Raw genomic sequence first — 23,623 nt, forward strand, 5'->3', positions numbered from 1 at the left:
CAGTCTGTGGTTTACCCATGAGCTGGGAGTGAATTCCATCTTTCACCCTCCATTTAGTTACCGGTACATAGTTGGGCTTGTGTGTGAAAGGATGAAATTCTCTGTGTGTGTATGTCTCTCTCTGTGTATAAAATGCATACGTGCAAACAGTTGAACTTTATTTTCTTAGAGTTCTGAGTTTGGCAGGAAGCAAGAATAGCTTTATCAAGGGCAGCTGAGAAGGATATATCTTGATTTCATTGTAGTAAATTCAGTGTACATAGGAACATTTCTGGATTTTTATCTAAAGATATACATGCTACTGTAGTTATAAATTAGCGGCAACTTTTGGGCTAACTACTGTATAGCTTCACTTCTAACTCTGAAGTAAAGCTCCATGCCTATTGTTTTCATTCACTGCACTATATGGTGTGGTTTAAAGGCCAAATCCTCCTCACCTGATTTATACATGCAGTTCCCGTGAAATCAATAATACTGGTATGTGAATGAGGTTAGCAGGATTTTTCACTAGCGTGTAAGCTCCTTGCTGGAGGAACGCTCGCTCACTTGTTTATAAAGTGCTATGTACACCTATGGCATGATATTAACAGATAAGATTAAAGGCAAAATTACGTCAGAGATTTCACTTAAACAATGAACCAATAATTTCATACTGCTTCCCCATGGATATCCTGAATGACATATGGACTAACTATCCTTCTGCACTTACACAACACTGGACACCAGCGATTGCTGAATAATCCATAGCTATAACTTTTATGATGAATTTTGCCTCTTTCAGTTTGCAAACTGTGAACATGCAGCAATATTTTTGAATTCTTTTTGCTGAAATTATTCAGAAAATAATTTCAGCACGTAATTCTTGGATTGTATTGTGAATACAGTTGGCTGAAATTTTTCAGACAAAACTCTTCATGCAATGATGGCCTTTTTCAAAAATGATTTTCTTTTGTGAAAAAATGTCAGTTGTCAATTTTGTTTTATGAAAAAGGCTGTGCTGCTTTATTTTTTTAAGAAAATATGTCGTGTGTTGTCAGAATGGTTATAGAATGTTCTTTCTTAAAATAACTTTTCAGAACATGAAAATTTTAGATAACCATTTTTCAAAATGATGAATATTTTACAAAGAATGAGTAATAGTTTCATTCTGAGCACATCAAAACAAAAACAAGATCAACATTTTGAATTTTTTTTACAAAATTATTTTTGGATTTTTTGACCATCTCCAACTGTAAATATTTAATATTTGAAATCTGAGTAGTTTTGATTGGACATATAGGTCACCTGGATGAATGAGCATATCTGTTACTATCAGATGTGAGTGAGAATTGTCATGTTTACTAGGTGAAAATTCAATTTCTCTACTATACTATACACTATACTATTTGTTTAAATCTGTTTGTTCCAGTGAACATCTTGCAAGAATATTAACAGAAAGCACACTTGTGTGAAGGCAGTGAAAGTACATTGCTTTAATGATTCAAACAAAAAATATTTTTCAGTAATCTCACTCCACTAGTATCCATAAAGGTTGGAGAGATGTGCTTCTGAGATCTATTGTCCTCTCATTATATGCACAGGCCTGAGACAGGAGTAGAGAAGAGCAAGCATGAGGAAGCAGGTTATGCTGTAGGAAGAGGCCAGGGAAGGAAAGGGAATCCTAAAGGGGAAAGGTATTTGTACCTAGAGGGGAAAATTTAAATTATGCAGTCACATGTTTTGTAGTCTGAAGACCAAATTCTGCCCTGGAATCTGTGTGCCCAGCTCCCAGGCCCTGATTCAGGAAAGTACTTAAGAATGGACTTAACATTGAAGAATGTTCTTGAGCCCCATTGACTTCAATCCCATACTTAAAGTTAAGTGTGTGCTTAAGAGCTGTCCTAAGTTGAGATGCTTTCCTGAATTGGGCCTCAGTGACTTCTTGGTTTAATAATGACTTCACTGGTAGCTCCACGTATGAAACAAAGACTAGAATTTGGTTTATGTACATGTAGCTTCTAAATATTCTTGATTTTGCTGTGAGGATCTATTCTCCCCTTGAGAGATCCACATAACTGCTATTATACTTTCCTTCTGTTGCCCAAGAAGGAATTGACTAAATATTTTTTGTGTTGTCCAAATTCTCCTCTGCTTCACTGGTATAAATCTTGAGTAATTACATTTTCTGTAATGGGTGCACTGTGGTAAAAAGCAGAATTTACCTCTAAGAAAGCAAAATGCTTTAAGTACCATATGTTGTGTTTAATTTTAATGATATACTGAGTGATGTGGAGATGGTAAACTTGCTTCTAGTCAGTAAGACAGTAAGAAAGGATTGTTTTACTGATATTTTCCATTATTCAATAAAATTACATATTTGCTATGGCAGACACTATAATTTATGAAAATTCCATTGGTGATAATACTGTCTAGTCCAATAATACTGTACCAAAATAGTATTACTGTTAGTGCATATATATCTCTACAAGTCCTAAGTAGTACTAAGGAGATATGCTGCACTTGTTTTAAAAAGAAAATGTTAAAGTACGTTAAGTACCTTTATCCTGAATACACATTTGATTTGATTTTTAGTTTTTGTTGCACACATTTTCTTCTTGTATTTCACACACAAATTATATTTCATTCTAAGATTATATTTGATAGGGCTCTTTTAGTCAGGGGGAATTATGTGGTTTTATTAAATCTACATAAATGCCACCTTTTGGGGGCTTGTATTTTATCTTTGGGCAGGTAATGTTTCTAAGACCTACAGTATTTTGATTTTCAATGTTATATTCACACTTGTTTAAATTCTGCCTTTCTGCCAGCAATAAACTGATTTTAAAACTGCACATACTGTACAGTAAAATGTACATGGCAATACAGGTGTATAAAATCAGTGCAAAGATAGCACTCAAGCTGTAAATACACACACTTAGTATATTTTTTTAATATTTGTGTGTATATTTATGAATAGAGCCCTAAAAAAAGACACTTATAGCTTGTGAGGATGAGATAAAGATGTTAACATGATTCTTCATTTTTTAGGGCCAGACTTTCATCTCAGATTTATGGGCATGAATTGTTATGCAGCTCTGGTTAGCTACTACTGTTCTTATACATACAGGTGCAAGAGCTGATTTTTTTAAAATGTTTTTATAGGGAGCAATGACTCTGAGATTTGACTCTGGCCCCTTTAAGTTGTGTAAAGTCTTTTATGAATAGAGTCTGAAGAGTGCAAACCAGGAGTCAAGACAAGAATGCAAAATCAGTTATTAAAACCCTCCTCAAAGTTAATTTTCCTATAAATTATCTGATTCCTTTCTGCTCAAATAATAAAAAAAGTATTTACATCTGTAAAAATCTTAACATCTGAGATGCTTCTTGCTTGACATGTCATTCCAAATTCTGTGCATTTCTTCTGGAGTTATCTGATGCACTGTGATCACTCTGCGATACCTACACAAGCTGTAAGCCATCTTCCAGTGATTGAAGCCACTGTTTTGGAAAGGGTGAATGCCAAGCTTCCGAAGACAGAGTCCCACGTATACATCTTCCAGATGAAGAAGTCTGGTATGGAGGGAGGTTTTGTAAATCAGTTCTGCTACGTCAGCTGAGAAAATGTAGCCAGTGCCTGAACAGAAAGGTGGATAATTGCTGTCAGGATACAAATCTCTGGGCATGTACCATTTACTGCGGACATCCCTTATTGGTCCTCCATTGATGACATAACCAGTAAAGTACCTTCTCCTTGGCTTGGTATTGGGTTTGAGAAGTTTATAAATAAGGTTATCCATATTTACAAAAATATCACTGTCTGTCTTCATAACGTACTTTGCTTTTGAACAAAATGTGGCCACCCACTTCATACCCATTAACGTTTTAAGAGTAAGGTTATGATAAGAGTCAATGAAGTCCTCAACAATAATGTCGTGAAAAATTTGACTTTCTTGCTCTACCATCTGATTTAATACAGGATCTGCATTCTTCCCAAGAAGGAAGAGAGTGGCAATTTTAATGCCTTTAAAGTTGTTTTCGTCTCCCCAAGTCTCTCGAATTGCTTGTCTTGCATCAAATTCTTTGTGAGTCGTGCTGATCAAAATGACTAGGAAAGGGATGCTTTCCTCACACTTATTAGGCTCATTTATAAGGAAATCAAATGAATGTGGATTTATAGGTCGAGTTCTTATATTACCAAAGGAGACATTTTTCCTGGCTATCGATATGGTATTGAAGTGTCTGTGGCCAGTGTAGGAAGAAGTAGGACGAGTTATACTTAAATACCAAAGAGCACTTGCCCAACAAACTACTGTCAGAACATATAAACATGAGACCTTTGAAGCCATTGTTTCTGTAGCTCCTCTATTCAGTATAGTGAATAAATAGCCTTCTTACCATTAGCATCTCTGTGTCCCGCAAAGGCAGCATATTATTAACAAACCTTAAAGTTCGATATAGAAAAATAACTGTGTAATTGTTCATGGATCTCAGATGGAGGATATTAACCCTGAAGAGGCTTTTTTCTTTCTTTCTTTGTATAGTAGCAGCTTCTATTTCTTGAAATTTTCATTTCTCTCTGAAAAATATGAGAAAAAGATTTCCATTGCTAAGTCATATATTCTTAAGACATAAGATTTATCATTCTCCTGAATTTTATTTCATGAATTCCTTTGATACAACATAATGTACTGGAATATACCCATCCTGGAAGAACATGTTTATGAAATATACAGGCTAATAATTCATCTTGTATTATATCCAATTGAAAAGATTGTTACTGTATTTTAGGTCATCAGTAAAATTTAAAAGGGATTTGCTGGGAATTCATCTCTTTCTTTTGGACTACCACAATCTAGCATCATATTTTAAGATAAATTATAAAGCATTTTACATTAAAATATAATTAAGTAAATGAAATGTTAAAATATACATATAAATTAATATTTGCTTACAGTCTTCTTTAATAAGGCACACAAGTCTTGTAGGACAGAGTTAGTGGAGTATGCGTATGGATATCTACAAACCCAGTTTTAATATAAATTGTACTACTATGTGTCCTGGCAACAATTAAAATTAAATTAAGCAGGTTTGGACTAGAATCCTGTTCCTAAGCACAATAACCATAATAGGGAAGAATATGCTGTCGTAAAACAGCCCATAATAAATCCATGTAAAGATCTGAATACAAATCTAGTAGAGACAATGGTAGGAAGATGTGATTATAGTTTTTTTCTAAACAAACAGTGCAGTAGCTTTCTGCAGCATTGCTCTAGCTAATACTGTGCCTCATCTACAGTAAATATTGCCCTAGTGTATGCTTATGGTGATTGTATTTTTCAAAACAATAAACTGAGACACTATCATGGTAAAAATCTTTTGAAAGGTTGCAAAATACTCATGCGAAAGTACACTTTTTTTAAAAAGTGCTTGTTTTGCTACTCTCTGTTACTGACTCAACAGACACATGTGCATATTTACTAGAGGGGAGAATTTTTCCTGCAACATAGGCTATTCTACAGTTACAGGTGCATGTAGACTATAGACACTACACATGTAGCTATGTGCCACAGGGAGGCAGGCTGCGTCCACACTTGTCACTGTGATGTGTAGCTACATGCCACAGGGAAAGACTTCAGCAGTGGAGACCTGCAGGAGCCTTTCTGTGCTGTGTGTAGCTACACGTAAGTGTAAACTAGGCTGACCAGATAGGAAGTGTGAGAAATCGGGACGGGGGGTGAGGGGATAATAGGAGCCTATATAAGAAAAAGCCCCAAATAGCGGGACTGTCCCTATAAAGTCGAGACATCTGGTCACCCTAGTGTAAACACAGCCTGCCTGCCTGTGGCGTGTAGCTACTTGTGTACTGTCTCCCCACTACCAGAGCCTTTTACTGCAGTGGGAAAAGACTCAGGCAGTGGGGAGACAGTGGGACACTAAACTGAAGGCACAGTTCTGGCATGTAGAGAGCTGTGTAGGAATATATACCTTAGGGCAGGGGTTCTCAACCTTTTTTCTTTCTGAGGACTCCCTCAACATGCTAGAACAACTCCAGGGCCCAGCGAGGGATGGGAGCACTCAGGGCTCGGGGCCAAGGTGAGAACCCTTGGGCATAGATGTAGTTTGACTTCAGTTTTTTGGGTGGGGGCAAGGGCTGGCTAGGTTCTGGCCAGCTCTGCACAGTGGGGTCCAGGGAGAGAGCGCCACCTTTACCCCCTGACTCACCTCAGCAAGCCACCCACCTATCTGGGACTGTGTGCCAGTGGCTGCTCCCACAGGGCTCTGCTGGGCCGGAGCCACCTGGGCAGCTCTGACTGGCTGCGTGAGCAGCCAAAGGGGGCTGGGAGCTGAGAAGCAACCACTACCCAGGCGGGCACCAGCACCAGATGGGGAATGCCACAGCTGCCCACTCCGTGGCACTGCCAGCCAGAGGAGCCGCCTGGCTCCGGCTTCCTGCCTAGGACCTGGCTGGGGGAGAGGTGGAGGGGGAGGAGTGGTGCTTCCCCTGGAACTGCCCCATTCTGGGTAAGGCACTGCAGTTTGGGGGGCAACACTCTTGTGCCCCCTCAACTTTGCCCATGGGCTCAAGGTTTCTGCCCGCATCGTGGTTTCAGCCCCGCCCCGCTCGTGGTGGCAGCTGGCGGGGAGAACTCAGGGTTTCAGCCCCATGCTGCTCCTGGCTGCAGCAGGGGGGAGCTAAGGGTTTCAGGCCTGCCTGGTCTCAGATGCAGCTGGCAGGGGGATGGGGAGAGTTCGGGGTTTCTGCCCCATGCTACTCCCGGTTTCAGCCTCACAGGGTGAGGGGGCACCGGGACTTGGGGCTGAAACCCTGAGCTGCTCCACATGTCTGCCCTGTGGAGGGTCCCTGGGGCTCAGGGCACCAGGTTTCAGCAGCGGGGCCCTATGGACCCCCTGAAAAGGCTTGTGGACCCCGGTTGAGAACCACTGCCCTAGGGCTCAGACTTGTAGGGCACTCTAGACTACTCTGCTCACCTATCAGTGCTTCACCATCTACACTGCTAACTGAATGTGCATGACTGTACTCTATACACCACCATAAATGTAGATGTAGTCTCAGTGTTTTGAATGAATGTATCACAGAACACTGAATAAGTGCTGTTAACATTCATTTTGAGCAAAAGAACAGCTTTAATAGTGTCTATGCTCATTTTGGGTGCCCAGAAAGAAGGTTCTGGGAAAACTGGGATGGTTCCGGGAAAACTGGGCTCATGTGCTACTGAATTCAAAATGTTGCCCTCTGATGCACAGGTGCAGCTGTCTTTGGAGTAAACTGAAGCTGTGTGCATATTAATTGTGTGGCAAAAAAAACCCTGATGGACTTTCCTAAAAGAAGCAAATCGATACAGCAAAAAGAGGGAAAATGTCACTCTAACTTTATTTCCAGATTAGGACATTTCTTTTAACCAGGAAGTGGAAACAATGGCTGTATTGCCATGCCTTACAGCATTATTTCTATAGACTACACATGGGTAACTGAAAGGTTAACACAAGCCTGAGAGACCAATTAGCCCACTTGCTTACACCTGGAAACTGTGTCAGACTCAGTTTCTTATCAAACCCAGCTGGGGAGGAGGTAAAGGAAGGAGCTCAGAGTGGGAAGAGAGACCCATGAGAAGAGGGGGTTTGAGTTTCCTATCTAAGTGAAAGGAACTAGGGGGAAGTTACAGCAATAAAGCCAGCCCGGTGGTGAGCACAGAAACAGGGGCAAGGCCCCTGGGAGGTCACCCTTTGGGTTGGCATTCTGGAAGAGGAATAAGGAGCTGGGGAGAACCAGAGAGACTGAAAGTACAAGCCCAGGGGGGTGGTGGCATGAAAAGCAGTGGCCTAAGTTTGTTTTATTTGGGGAGTTTATGTTCTGCTGAGAGATGCTGGGCAGAAGCCCAGAAACCCCTGATTCTGAGAAGAGTGGGATTGAAGAGGAACCCAGGAGGGCTGGAAGATTTCAAATTGATGACTAGTACTGTGAAGGACACAGTTTCATTGGGATAATGATACACCAGAAGGGTGAAGATGTATGTAACTTGGCTCTGGGGCTGAGTCCCTAGAAGAACCAGACCACCACAGGACCCCAATGGTCATTGGAAGGAGGGGACTGAAGGGAAGGTCCTGTAATGCTGCATCCAGCCATGAAGGGATATGCTGATTGGTGAGTTCTCTCTTCTATGCAGATACAAAAACATCCACATTAGAAAGTGTTTTTTGTAATCCAAGATCATTTATTTGCTCAAGTTATGCAGTGAGTTAAGGAAGGAGTGGCAGTGTAGGTCAGCTGTGCAATCATGATACGTAAAATCTTTATATTGTACCATACCAGGCAATATTCTGTATATGCTGCAGAAAGTGGTTTAGGACATTTTTATAGTGGATTGGGATATGGCTTTCCTTTTCCCTTCCCCAGTAAATATAGGCACATTAGTTACCACACGTAGCTGTACAGATTTCTGAGGGAGAAGAAAATTAACTAATACATTTTAGAAACTGTAAAATTGCATAAAATAGATTTTTCAATCCACTTATTGTGATTTTAAGGTCCCATATATCTCATGATCTAGCAGGGCTAGAAACTACAAATGTGTCATACGAGTAGGAAGAAAGATTCCTAGCTTTCTCATTGGGGTAAAATTTTCATTAGAGATCAGATCTTAAAGCCATCACTCATCCAAGAATGATTATTTCCCATCCTGGCCCTTAGGCTCATGTAACTGAAAATGAAATTCTACAGTTTTCTGGTTGTGACACAAAGACCTCTTAGTGCCAATGGGCAGAGGGCACAGGGAATGCATAGGCTTTTATAGGGATCTTCTGGGCCAGATATTTGCATAATAGTTCACCAGTGGGTGATGTCTCTACCAAGAGCCAGAAGCCCACTGGTCGTCATAATCATTGTGAAATGTATGTACAGTAATATGTGAGGAGGGGTGTGTGTGTGTGTGTGTGTGTGTGTGTGTGTGTGTGTGTGTGTGTATATATATATATATATATATATATATACACACACACACACTGGAAATTATGTTCTTAAGGTCTGGGAGTAAGGCAGGTCACCAGAAGGTGACACTGCTTGGAGATGTTCCTTTCAGGCAGGAGGTGGCAGATGCCTATCTCCCAGTCTGGTTTTTTTTGTGTAGGGTATGCCTATTTGCATAATGAATCAAAGGTGGAATGAAGGACTGCAAAATTGACAAGAGGAAATTTACAGGATGAAATAAACAGCAGGAAGATGTGCTGTTTATGAATAAAGACCAAGTATTGTTCTGGTGTACCTTGGGGGTGCAGGGGAATGCACACAGTCTTCCACTTAGGAGGTAAGCTGGCAGTTTGCTTATCTCATGAAAAGTTTTTGACTATAAAGCACTGCAAGGATTTTGGGTGAGCAATACTCTACAAGACAGGAGAGTATCTTATTAATTAATCTAGGCTTTAGAAAGCATGTTAAATTTTATTTTATATATTTGCTACTATTTAAATCTCTAGGCTTTGTTAAATAAACTTAGATATGTTTGTAGTGAGAACAAGTGTAAGTGCTGTGGGCTGAGCAGAGCAATGATCTGAGGTGGAAGCAGTAAGTTGGGGTGTATTGTTTCTGTGGAAGTAGCAGATCTGTGAATACTACTAGTGTCCAGTGGAACAGGGACTGGACACACCAGGAGGATGCTCAGAGGACTCGGCTATCGGAGTGTGTCTGTTGCTAACGTGTACAGTGACATCAGGGCCTGCAAGGCCTAGAGGGGATGACCTGTGTTGCCCATGGCCAGTGGAGATAGAGAGCTGACCCTCAAAAGGTACAGACATGGCCTCTGATGCTAAGAGCAGGTGGTAGTGAGGTGCCTCCCAAGCTTGGGTACCCCAAAGGAGTGTCACAATGACTGTTTGAAAGCTGTTCCTCGGTTTGGAATATTAAACATAGCCCCAGTAGTGAGCTTTATGTCCAGAACACAGATGAGGTGTTCAAAGGTACATGATAAATGCAACCTATCACATGGTTCTGCGGGTTCACCTGATTTAGAAATATCTCCTAGAGATCACCATCCCATATGCAGGGGTGTGTGTGTGTAACACGTGTAATGTGTGTGCATGTACTTTAAAAGCTTCATTGGTTTCCTTTGTAAACATAGATTTTCTTAGTTTTATGATGACAATAGTAAAAACACACACAAAATAACCCCCCTCCAAACATACAGCAATGACTTATTTAGTCACCCAGCAGTATCAATAGCTCTCTGTGTGTTCCTAGTTTGTGAGAAAAGAAAATAGGAGGATTGTTGAGAACTCAGAGTGAACGATTGAAATGACATCCCACAAATTGCAACAGGGTGTGGAAGAGTACTTAAGATTTAATATCTGATACAAACATGGATTTTAATTTTTTTAAAGAATATGTGTTAATGCTGTATTAACACACATTCTTTAAAAAAAATTTAAAATCTCTATTTGTATCAAAGTGGGATGTAGAATATAGCATTTGACTTTGATAGCCAATTCACTACTTGCTTCCAGAGTATGTCAGGTCAAGTTTCATATCAAGAATATTAGCACAGCAAATATTAAAGCTTTGTTCAGAATACTAGATCTTGAATTTTCTTTCTCTTACCGAAAGTTTTAAAAATGCCACTGTACATATTAGCTTTAAGTGACCAGAATCTCATTATTAAAGATCTCCATTATCCATTCAGGATCTGATGGCATTTTAAGCTAATAGTTTTTTAGATAACCTTTCTGATTTGAGGGTAAACCCACAGCATCCTGCATATAACAGATAATTGGTATAAGGTAGCTATATTCATAGTACAATAGACTTGGGCAAATATAGTTCTTTTTATGTTTGGTTGTGGTGCTAAAATAAATGTTCCAAGTTTTCTATTTATTACCTTTTTTGTGTTGACATATCCTGTCAAATGCTCAATATGCTCTACTTAGCACTTTCAGGATGATTGCAATGATGGAGTCTTAATACCGGTGCCTCGGTATACACAAATACTTCAGGCTCTTTGCAAGTTTTTAGAAGCAGTACACATGCTTTCTCTTGACAAGACAGAACATAAGTCTTGTAGCATAGTGTCCCATGAAACAGTTAATCACGCTAGCATTGTCAGTTCAGATGCTTGTAGTAATATTTTAATAACTTTAGTTTTGTATCTTGAATATGTAGTCTTAAATACAATATGAAAACTTCTTAAAATATTTCTAATGTGGCTAATTGTACCAAGCTATTCTATGTGGCAATCAGTCATGTGCTGTCAATATCGTCACAAGGGAGCTCACCTATACAAACTGTTTTCTTTGTCCTGTCCTGTCAGAGAGGAGGACTGAGAAATCTGTTCAACTGTGTGGTGATTTAAATAGGAGGCAACAGCACTAGGCAAACATTTACATTAAGGGAATCTGCTATAGAAGTCTATTTTATACAGTAACTCCTCACTAAAAGTCATCCCAGTTAACGTTGTTTCATTGTTACGTTGCTGATCAACTAGGGAACATGCTCATTTAAAATTGTGCAATGCTCCCTTCTAACCCTCGTAGCCGCCTGCTTTGTCCACTGCTGGCAGGAAGAGCAGTCCGTTGCAGCTAGCTGGTGGGGGCTTGGAACCAGGGTGGACCAGCAGCCCCCCCACCCCCCTAAATTCTCCGTGCTGCAGCTGCACAGCAGGCTATCAAACAGCAGTTCAGCTGCTCCCAGAGACTTCTGCTTGCTGTGCAGGTGGGGGGAGGTAATGTCAGGGTGTCCCCCTCCCACCTACTCCTGCACCCCGCTTACCCCTTCTCCATATAGAGCAGGGAGGGAACACTGATGGAGAGAGGCAGAGAGAGCTTGGGGCAGCAGCTGCTATATCCACTTAAAAAGACAATGCACTTAAGAGTGGGTCAGCTTACTTTAAAGGGGCAGTGTGCATCTCTCTCTCTCTGGCTCTCCCCCATACACACAAGGTGTGTCTGTCTCTGTCTGCTATGCTGTCTCCCCTCCCTCATGTTCGTGCTGCTTTGTTAATGTAGCCTCTTACACAATGTGTTAACCCTTGAGGGCTCAGCCAAGCGCTAGTTCATCATTTAGCAGCAAGGCATTCAGCCCTCTTGCACTCTCTAACTTCACCACCTCAACCAAGCTTCACAATCATCACAGCTGTGAACAGTATTAAATTGTTTGTTTAAAATGTATACTGTGTGTTTATATAATATATAGTTCTTTGGTGAAAACAATTTCTCTGGAACCTAGCCCCCCCTGTTTACATTAATTCTTTTGGGGAAATTGGATTTGCTTAACATAGTTTTGCTTAATCACATTTTTTGGGACTACAACGTTAAGCGGGGAGTTACTGTACTTAAAAAAAAAAGTGTGAAATATATACTGAGTACAGAAGTGCATTCAAGCTTTTGTATTTTTAAATGGCGGGATGTGTATGAGTTGGGGGATGGGGAGACAGAGAAAAGGGATAGACCTGCATGTAAGGAGAGTCTGGAAAAGTGGGTTGTTGTTTTTTTTAAATGTCTGAAACTGCTTTCCAAAGGTAAACGATTTGAGTATTTTTCTATGCTAAATAATTTTTAGCAATAGTCAGAGCAGGGGAGAACATCCAGAGTGGTGGAATTCTAGAGCCCGCTTTAGCACATCAATTGTAGGATCAGTCACTTTTTTTTATGGCTAATGGATAAAAGATTACGTCACCTACTTCCACTAATGCTCAACTTGCACAGTAATTCCATTAATGCTGCTGTTGCACAGTGGTATGAAGCTGGTGTCACAATAATATATGGATTTATTGGGCAGGGGAACATAGATTTTTCTATGAGAGAAAATAAGCCAGTAATTGAGAATGTCAAAGGTTGCCAAGTACTTACATTAAATATGGTTCTGATTCAGCAAGGTACATAGCTTTGTCATTAGTAGGTCCAGTTGTGTGCTTAGTATTAGGCATGTGATTGAGTTGCTTGCATGATCATTGACAGTAGCCAAAGTCCTCTGTAATGTGCTGCAGACTGGACCTAGATTCAGCACCAATGACACCGCCCCCCCCCCCCCCCCCCCGGCAGCACTCTTGCATTTTTTAGGCATTTCAAGTATATTTAACATTTTTATGACCGCCTTAAAATATGAAAATGAATGATCAATCATCACGGTATTCTTTATGATGTTGATACTGAATCCAACTAAAGAGAGAGACAACCTTGTGTGACTTCTTTGCCTAACTGATTTAGGACAAACTGAGGTTCATTGAGAATATTTTCATGAGCTGTCTGCACAACATAACGTATTTGTAATTAATACATTTGAGAATTTTGCCAACTGTTCCTATACAATTCTCAGGCAAACTTCTCTGCATTAAGCCTAATCAGACGGTTTCCCTCAATTCTAGATGAACTCTTGCAATGGCGTAACTGGGGAGAAGGGATAGCTCAGTGGTTCCAGCATTGACCTGCTAAACCCAGGGTTGTGAGTTCAATTCTTGAGGGGACCACTTAGGGATCTGGGGCAAAAATTGGCCCTGCTAGTGAAGGCAGGGGGCTGGACTTGATGACCTTTCGAGGTCCCTACCAGTTCTAGGAGTTTGGAGATATACCAATTATTACCTTAAACAGCAGTGTCTGCATAGGGGTATGATAGGCATCCCCAACTCTGTAAGCCTGGAATAAGCCTGTAAACCTCTCATCTCATTCTCCCTTCAGGGCTTTACACAGATGTTGAATAGGAGTGGTGACAACCACTGAGCCCTGTGAAACACCAGAGATCAGAGGCCCCCCCAGTCCCACCCCCTCACTGCCCTATTGGATCCCTCCCCAAATCTCTGCCCTGGTCCCTCCTCTTCCCCAAGCAGGCCACATTCCTCCTCCTCACCCCTCCCTCCCAGGCTTGCACTAATCAGCTGTATGGCAGCACAAGCACTGGAGGGAGGGGGGGAGAAACAGGATGTGGAAATCAACTCAGGGGAGGTAGAGGCAGAGTGAAGACAAGCTGGTGCAGGGGAGCGGGGCATGGTGCTGCTGGTGGGTGCTCAGCCCCCCACCAATTTTTCCTATGCTCCAGCAGCTCTTGTTGTTTTGTTTGTTTGTTTTGCTTTTGTATTTGTTTTTTCCTCAGCCACCAGCTCTTGGGTTTTTTTGTTTTTTTTTTTTGCTCCGCTGGCAACCCCCCCCATCCCAATATTTCACAGCTCTTTCATCTGGTCACCCTAATAAATATAACAGACCCTAATCAGCTTTCCCTGCAGAGAGGTCTTTGCAAGTGTTTTCTCTGATCATAGCTTTCATTTGTGCACAGACCAAGACACTTACATTTCTCTACCATTTATGCAGATTTGAAGTTACTCAAGTAAAAGTTTGTCATCTTTTGAGAAGATAATTATTCAGCACATTAAGAATTCAGCTACAAAGAATTCCAGGGAAACTATTATGTGTTTGGCACTATACTTGTAGAATAATTTATTGAGGAAATTCTAGACAGATGGTATAGGTGACTTTACAGGAGACTGCGAGCTATTCTTCTGCAGCTTTGTGACGGTTTGTTAAACATTCCAAATGTTTTGTAGTCCCTGAGTGAAATAGATGTTGGAGTACAACTGCAAAAAGAGTCAGTTCTAAATCATTTACTTTTTCTAGACCATATATGGAATTGAATTATTAAATTGTAGAAAAATCCAAAGTCCAGGGTGGGGGAAGTACACGGGTGTTCAGTTTAGGACCAGAGTTTCCAAACATTTGGCTGTGGTATTTTTTTAGGTGCCTCAATTTTTGGTTGGTTGATCTGAGACACCTAACTAGAGGACTGGTGTTTCTTCCCACCTGAAAGTTTTTATAACTGCAACTGAACATTAAAAAAAACAAGACAGCAGAAAAATATTTTAAGCATAACATTTTTTGGATTAAAAAAGTCTGCTTATGTATATTTCTCCTTTATCTTCCACTTTAGTGCCCCAGCATAAATTTGTGCAGCCTTCAGCTCTGCTTTGCATAGTCTGTCAATGGCCCCAAGCGAGTCTAGAGATGCGCTGGCCGAGCTTCCTTTCCCATGCTATACTCCTGGAGAAGAGGCATAGGAGCCACTATGCTGAGGCTGGCCAGGCTGTGGATGCTTAGCCAAAAAAATTTAGCAGCCTAGTAATTTCAAAGGTCTAGTAATAACCAGGAATGGTTCCCATCCAGGTCCAGTTTTAGCAAACTCCCATCAAATGTTGGCCTGTGGTGAGTACAGATGAGTAGTTCTGGATTGGGCACATTTCTATTTGGAGATGATTCATTCTGGGCCTGGATCTGGTCTTGCTGGAATTAGTTGTAGCTTTGCCATTGGCTTCAGTAGTAGCAGAATCAAGATCTCTTTTATGCAAATATACTTTGTGCTAACTAAAAGGAGAGGAATGAAGTGAAGAAAATAAACATTATATGAGCAGAATAATTTCTTAGCAAAATGCTTTTCAGAGTTTTCCCAGGAGATGTCAAGTGTCAAATCCATGCACTTTTTCCTCCTGAATGCATTTTAGAAACAATTTAAAAAATACTCTTGACTTCATGTTGTGATAGGTCATTTGTGCTTACATCAATCATGTCCTCTTACAGCAGTAATGTGTAAATTGCATCTTGGCGGGGTTATAAACTGATGCAAATAACACAGTTCGCCTTGGGTTACCATAGCCACAGCCATTATTTTTGATAGGTATTGTACTGAATACTATTGTGAAACTTCACAGCAAGGTTCTTTACCTCATGTCACTGCCAAATTGGTTACAATACTGTGTGTTTAATGAAAAGTTTAGGACCAAAAAAGGACCCTTCATGAGTTCTCAAACTGTTTTTCAGGAGGAAAATCTTTATTACCCACATAACTTAACCTATTTACTCCAGTAGTAAATAATCTTCGATTAATAGTCAGTATTTCAAACATTCACTAGTCCTGTCTTAATCTTACTAAGACCTTCCCCTCCCCCTATTTCTTTTCCTTCGTATTTATAGAGATGCCACTGATGTGGCAGCAGGGAGTGTGACTGTAAGAACAGATGACAGTGGCTTTGATTATATAGAGGCCTGTCCTGACAATACTACCATTCTCAATCTGTGTCAGGAAAAAGGGCTAATAATAATGTGGAGAGCGGAACATCTGAAATCATACCCAGTTCAGTAAATGCAACTAATGAATCAGCTTCCCATAAGTCTCAAGCTAACAGGAGGAGCACATTGAAGCAAAACTACAAACCATTAAAACTTGGGGATTTACTGGGTAAAATTGGAAAAAGTGTTTCAAACTTCACCCTTTATGGTACCCATCACAATATGTCAAGTACTTTTATTGCCTAACTTTATAAATTGGGGTCACTATTATGTGGAAAGATTTAATTCTTGGCATGGCATATTAACATGTTATACCCTGCCATAAGTCAGACCCATAAGAAAACAGTAGGTCAGTAATTGACTATCTTTTCTTATGTAAACTATAATTGTGTTCCTTTGTTTAAAAAATTGCATAATCGCATACCTGTTTCCTGTATTAAATGCAAAAAACCTGCATTATGCAAGGTTAAGGACCAGTCTTATAATTGTGAAATGTTGCAAATCATGCAGAGGTTGCATTAGCGGCGGTGGCGGCTGCTGCTTTTTTTTTTTTTCTTTTTTCTTCTCTCTTTCAAGAAAAGAAAATCCAGAGCTGGCAGATGATTACATCCAGAGTAAGCAAACTTGTGGCGCTTACAAGGGCCTTCCACGTAACTATTTGACTTGCAGACTTCAGAAATTCCACCAGCAGTCAGGGCCAACAAGGGCGGGGGAGAAGCCAGTACAAACTACTGAGGCCTGGTGGTCTGGAAGGGGGCCCGGGGCCCGGCTTCATTGGCCCTGTTTGGCTGGTCCGCCCTTGCTGGGGGGCCTGAACAAATTTTTTCACCGGGGCCCGAACCTGCTCTAGGTGGCCCTGCCAGCTGTTGTACATTCCACAGAAGTTATGTGCCAAACACCTATATCTCTGAAGGAATATCTTTTGCCCTAGCTCAAAGCATTAGTAACCAGAGTGCGCTGGCCTATTCATGAGGGCTGGGGAAAGATTCCACTCCCTTGCCTGAAGGAGAGAAATGGCAGTAGAACCACCCCAGAGTCACCCCACTGTTACAAGGTTGTGGCAGTCCTCTTCCATGGAGTGGCTGCTGTGCAGCAACCCCAAGCATCAAAAAAAATGAGTGGTTTAAAATCATGAGACTTTAAAAAAAATACATTGGATGTTTTTATTTGCCTTTGGGTTTTTGAGTCTTTAAGGTTCATGATTGCAAGCTTTTTTCCATAACCATGAAAACTAGACACTTTTACAAATGAAAGCAGAGATTATTATGTAATCACTTGGCTCCAGCAGCTGGGACTTTAGGAAAGTAGCTAAATTTCATGAGCTTTGGGGGAGTGAGGGTTAGAGCTGGCAACCTTGCATCTAGCAGCAAATGAAACACTCCCTCTCTTCTTTCCACCTTATTAGGGCTGCTCAGAGGTTTTTGTGGGCCTGGAGGAAAATCTGGAAAGGTGGTTTCCCCACCCTTTCAAAAAAATTACCACTGAAGGGAGGCACTGGGTCAGAGGGAGCTTAAAGAGTGAGCCTGCACAGCATTCAGGCAGGGGCTCAGCTCCCCACTCTGGGAGTTGTGACCTGTTGCATAGAGTCGGTGTCACTCAGATTTGGCCTAACTTCTCCTTCGTCACTGGAACAAACCCAAGAGGCACTGTAACCCTACATGCCAGGTCAGACCACCACTTGGTTTGGGGGTCTTCTCAAATGGGGGGGCCTGGGTCAAACTGACCCTTTTGATTCCCCCCTGCGTGGCCCTGCTCACTATTCACCTCCAAACTCCCAGAAACACCCTGCCTAGTGGGAGACAGAGCTGTGAAGTATGAAAGGGAGGGGCTCCCAAAATCATGCAGTGCCTGTGCAGGAACTGGTTGTGTGTAGGTATGTCTGTGTTTGAAGTAGGGGCAAACAGGTTTGAAGTTTCTAAATCCCACCTATGATGTGGTGGTGGTGGTACATGAAAAGCAAGTTATTGCTGTCAAAATTCCATCTCTTTATTACAATCTATTTTTTTTTAAAGAAAAAAGATGGCTCTATTAATCATCACATTCCAACCTAGAAAATCTGGGTACTTCTTTCAACCAGATGATGTGCCCTCAAATAAGTGAGATTTCAGTCCCTCTTACACAGGCACCTCTCTTTGCAATTGACTGCACTACTGAGGCTCCCCAGTTTAAAGGAACTTTCCAGTAATGTGTTTTCTGATAGCTGGCCCTTTAAATATGGCAGAGAGAGATAAGGCAGCTCTAAAATAGCTATTTGGTGGCTGCCTACAGCTGGCTGCATCTCCCTCCTTTCCAGCTTGCAAGTATCCCAGTATGCTTTCCCTTGTTCTTCTCATAATTGAGATAATTCAGAGTCTGCTGTGCTGTTACCCTGCCAAAAGAACAATGGCCAGAATTATTTTAAATGAGGTGGGGAGGATTCTCTTATTTGTGGAGTGGAGCTGGGCTACCTGGTGACCTGAATCACTCCCTGGCTCCTCTTATATGTGAGGAGTCACATTCCAATACCAAGGAGCAGATCTTCAGCTGGTATAAATTGTCTTAGCTCTACTGAAGTCAATAGAGCTCTATTGCCAATTGACTTAAATGGAGCTGGGACAGTTCACGCCAGCTGAGGATCTTCTCCATGGCTGCAAGTGCTTTATAATTACCCAAGTTAAAAACTGCACATATGTTACCCTGCTGTAACTCAAAAATGGCTGCTAGTCTTCTGCTTGGACTTAAAAAAACACAACCTACTTTTGCTGGACATCAAGCATGAAAAACTTCAACCCAAAAGATGAACATGTCAGAAAACTGTGAGCATGTAAAAGCATGTGGTCACAATGGAAACTGTTGTGCAACGGTTAACATAAAACTTATTACCAGAGCAACTACAAACATGTATATGGGATTGTTTAAAATGGACCCTTATGTGAACTTAGAGAATCAGGATGTTTCATGCCAGTCCCAGACTCTGAGCCAGTGGATATAACAGAATCTCACAGAAAGCCCAGCCAGTCTGCTAGTATCATCAGTGGTATATATAGAATTTGCAATTGAAGACCCGTATGTGGTACATTATATCTGCATATTCACATAATATGTAGCCAGATCAGGGCCCAAAGTTTCAGTAGAGCTTCAAAAATACATGCACAGTAACTGTAGGCACACTTATTTGCACATGCAACTCTGCTTTTGCGTATACAAACCAGATAATTGAATGCATATGTTGATTTGCATAATACATGCCTTTGTGCATCCAAATGAGAAATTTTGGCCTCCTAGTGCCCATATATTTAAAAAAAAATGCAGCAAATTGTGCCCCAGGATAAGTCCCTGCTAGATGATTTCTTTTAAGATGATTCTTGTAAGTTCGCAAGTGCAATATACTCATCAACTTATATTTGGTAGCTCCACAGTTGTACAGCACATAGGGAGACTAGTCTAAAATCGCTGTTTGTAATCTCAAATGACCAAAATAGACACTGCATCCTTATCTGAATTATAAAAATGTTAGAGAATCAGCATGACAATATTGTCCATCCCTTTCCCCATATTCTAGGATCTGTTAATTTCTCTGGCCACTGTTTCTCACTCTTTGCTTTGCTGGGTACAAGGCTGTGAAGTTAAATATTTAAGACAATTGAATTTCTACAAATCAGCAGGAAGTTTACATCAATCTTTGGGGAGGGGTGAATGAATAGTTTCCTACTTTTTCTTTTTCATTCTATGGTTAGTTCAGGGATTAACTGGGTCCTTCTGAAAGTTTCTGCAGACAAAAATAGTGTGAGCATTCTCAAACTGTATTCTCCCATTAATGAAACCTGGATAGAGTATAGCTGATAATCTCTAGAATCTTATAAAGCCGCTGGCAAAAATGTATTCTGGTAAACGGTGAGATCAGAGTTCTTACTCCATCTTATTTGTATTCACTGTATCATTAGAGATACTCCTCATATAGACTTTTGTTTTTTCTGGGAAGCATCAGTTCAAAATCCTGAAGAACAGTACAAGTGGTCAGGAGTGCCAGTCCAGATTTCTTACATCTTTGTCTCTTTTGAGTCTGCCCAGTTAGGAACACTGCTATAGCTGGTGACTAGAAAAATAACCAATTGAACTCCCTGTCCCCACCCCTGCCCCATGTCTCTCCCCCTATACCTAACATGTAGGGAATGGAACTTTGTGTCCTCATTAGGCTGCCAGCACATTTTATTTGCAGTCTTCTTTTTAATATGGTGGCTATAAAAGCGTGACCAATGCAATTGCTCCTTCTCGGTATAATTGTAGATTGTAGGGCTGCCCTACCTGTAATCTCATGGTTCCACATGAGCTGATGTAGGTGTAAATGTAGACTCGTTGTCTTTTACTGCAGGATTTTTCAAACATGCAAAGCAATGTTGTATAACTATGGCCTAACACAGGAGCAGACAAGAACAGTATAAATGTGCATAGAATAAGACAACCTAATTTAATTTGCATCTTACTTCTACTCTATTTATGGGGCACATCTTTACATTGCTATGGCAGGGAGCGTTGTGCAGCATCTGCTACCCTGCACGGTCCAATGCTTTTTTTGCCATCATTCCTGAAAGTACTGCTTTGGTGAGCCACACTTAGCAATGATGAAATACAACATGGCTGCCTGCACTGGTTCAGAGGTGGGTCACAGAGACAAAATCCTTCTCTTTCCACCCTCACCTTTTTCTGGAAGGGGTTGTTACAGGCTGAATAGTTGTTTAGCCCATGTGTGAGATAATGCCATGCCTGAGCTGACTTCAGAGCCAGGGTCAGCTCAGTGCATTCAGCGATTTATCCCTTTATATAGTTATTTTCTATTGTATTAAATGGATGTATGGTTTGTCTATGTGCCCAAGGGGAGTTAATACCATGCCTTACTTCACCCTTGACTTATCCATATTCACGTATTCAGAGTTCGTCCTTTAAAGAGAGGGGTGCTAATGTACACTGATGTAAAAATTGAATTTTCATCTGTTAATAATGCTTCAATAATGTTCTCCATCTGTGGATCTCCAAGAGCTTTACAAATGAGTTCACTGAGCATCTGTATATCCCTGTGAGGTAGATAATGCAGTCATAATATCTGCCAAGCAACACTAGTGTATAAATAACATGAACCCAGACCTTCTCAGGAAGAAGGTATTTGGCTCATGGAGCATGTGGGAACAACAGGAGTTCCCTTGCAAATGTTTAAATGCCATGCAGTTCTCCCTCCAATATCCTATAGCCTTCTCTCTCTTTGGGAGCTCTCCTTTCAGCATTATTGAAATCTGAGAGAGCTCTTGAACAAAAAAGCTTTTAAAACCTCCACCTATGCCATAATCTGCAACTCCATTCCTTTTCCAGCTACTCTGATATCAAAAGCAGCATGAGGCAAAGGCAACGCAAAATTCAGCAAAGCAGCTGGCAGATCAACTGGTGGGGTGGATCACAGAGGCCACAAGAAAAACACAGCTTTGCTGGGTGACTGTATGTTACATGTGGAAATCCAAAAGACTTGACCATCAGTGCTTTTCTCACACTGGGGAGGAAAATGTGCTCCAAATTACTCCCCTCATATGAAAAACCATGAGGAAACTTGAGGATTGTTGCAAAATTGGTAGTGCTTTGCACTGCTATTCAGGAGAATGGAGTTCAGTTCCTGCCTCTCACTCATGGCAGGGTTGAGTGCTACAGAGGCAGTGAATGCAGCTTCTGGGAGAGTGGGAGGGAGAGACTGCACCATGCTGGCTGAATAATGAATGGCAGTGAATCCTGTTCAGGATGGAATTCTAGCCCCAGTGAAGTCAATTGCAAAATCCCCATCAATTTAAGTGGAGCCATATTTCACCCATAATGTCTGATGGGAGCACAGCTGTGTGTGTGCACAACTGCATGTTACTATCTAAAAGTCTTTCACACTACTCATGGAATAAAATGTAATACTCTGAGAAGGAAAGCAGATGATTGTAGTGGACTCTCTTGACTGCATGGTAACAGTATCCTTAGGAGCTGCCCTAAGTATCCCACACTTTAAAAGAGTTTGTTTTTCTTGTTTAGTGCCTGTGCTTCCTCTTCGTAAGAAAAGCCACATCTGTCTTTATTTAAACAAATTAATTTCCCCGTCTATAAGCTTGATGCACATGTACTTTGTAGAGACGTTGACATCTGCCAGTGGCTTTACTTCTAAGCTGTGATCTTGGACAGACACATTGCAAGGAAAAAGAAGCCGGGAAGAAAAGCAATTGAGTTCATTTTCACTTCTTGAATAGAAGTGGGATCAGTTCCAGAGCTTGGCACTGAGTCTCGCTTATGTGCCAACTGCAAGTCATCTTTATATGAGGTATTAATTCACTTCCTGCAACAATGTGCACATGCTGAGGGAAGGAATTCCATAACCCTTCCAACTCCCATCCTTCCCTCCCTCCTCCCCAATACATTTATCCACTCAGAAAGCAGTCCCACTGGGGAGGACAGCCATATAATTTCTTAGCCCTCATCACTTTTCCCCCACAGAAAGCATCACAACATCTTATATAAACTACCCCTTCAGAGAGTCACATCCTTCTAGTGTGTAGAACATCCCACTTTCTGCTTATGGAAGTGACTGGCCATATGTCGCTGTCATAGCATACACCAGTCTATAGCTTCTTTATGATGCCCACCTCCCTCTATTTAAAGACCCTGTTGTTTTACTTAATTTTACAAATTTTCTTTCAGCTGCGGCAGATAAATTTGTTTGTAAAGTGTTATCATGTTAAACTTGGATAATTGTCAAGTATCAGAGGGGTAGCCGTGTTAGTCTGGATCTGTAAAAGCAGCAGAGAGTCCTGTGGCACATTGTAGACTAATAGACGTATTGGAGCATGAGCTTTCTTGGGTGAATACTCACTTGGTCAGATGCATGTACATGTATTCACCCACGAAAGCTCATGCTCCAAAACGTCTGTTAGTCTGTAAAGTGCCGCAGGACTCTTTGCTGCTTTTGGATAATTGTATGTTAATATGATGGTAAAGTAAAGTCATGATTCTGCTATCATTACGCAGCTTACCTAAAAATAGTATTTCACTTTGAGAACTCCCACTGATTTCAAGTAAGGTACTACTCAGTGTGGTGGAAGATAGCAAAACTGTTTTGTTTCATTAAACAGGTGTTCTCTGAAGGTGGTGTATTTGTACTACATGCATGCTACTATTACTAATATAATTTAGTGGCCACTTTTTCAGAAGTATACGGCAATGAAAAAGCACAACTTCAGTTTCATGTGCATAGAATTTCCCAAGGACTTTACAATTGTAGCCGTGTTTGCTTTTCCTGATTCCATGAGCATAGATTCTATTAATACTTTGAATATCCAGTATTTGAACACAGAACAAAATCATGCCATGTGGTGCTCAGATGCACAGGGTGGAACACTGGTGGGGAAGAGTGTGGTGGTTTCACCCCCAGCTCACCTAGCAAAGTGGGTTTCCTACCATTCAAGGAAAAGGGACCTAAGAGAGTGGGAGTGGAGTAATTCATACGCCCTCTGAATGTTGCCATTCATATGCTGGTTAGAAGGAACATAGGGAATTTCTGTAGGTAACAGCTAACAGATCTGCCATTAGATCAAGTTGA

General features: G+C 41.0%; 1 protein-coding gene across 3 annotated transcripts in view; it reads right to left on the bottom strand.

Moving 5' to 3' along the window:
* Positions 1-2,343: 2,343 nt before the first annotated feature.
* B3GALT1 (beta-1,3-galactosyltransferase 1) overlaps positions 2,344-23,623 on the bottom strand; it is a 334,916-nt gene continuing 313,636 nt past the window's right edge. For 2 of the 3 annotated variants that reach the window (XM_050916293.1, XM_050916295.1), the window contains one exon: positions 2,344-4,555. In XM_050916293.1, the coding sequence (XP_050772250.1) occupies positions 3,345-4,325 (981 nt within the window). In that variant the 5' untranslated portion in view covers positions 4,326-4,555 and the 3' untranslated portion in view covers positions 2,344-3,344. The remainder of the gene's footprint in view (positions 4,556-23,623) is intronic. The other variant, XR_007768334.1, reaches the window with a different exon arrangement.

The sequence above is a fragment of the Gopherus flavomarginatus genome, chromosome 10 (genome assembly GCF_025201925.1).
Source record: "Gopherus flavomarginatus isolate rGopFla2 chromosome 10, rGopFla2.mat.asm, whole genome shotgun sequence".
Lineage (NCBI taxonomy): Eukaryota > Metazoa > Chordata > Testudines > Testudinidae > Gopherus > Gopherus flavomarginatus.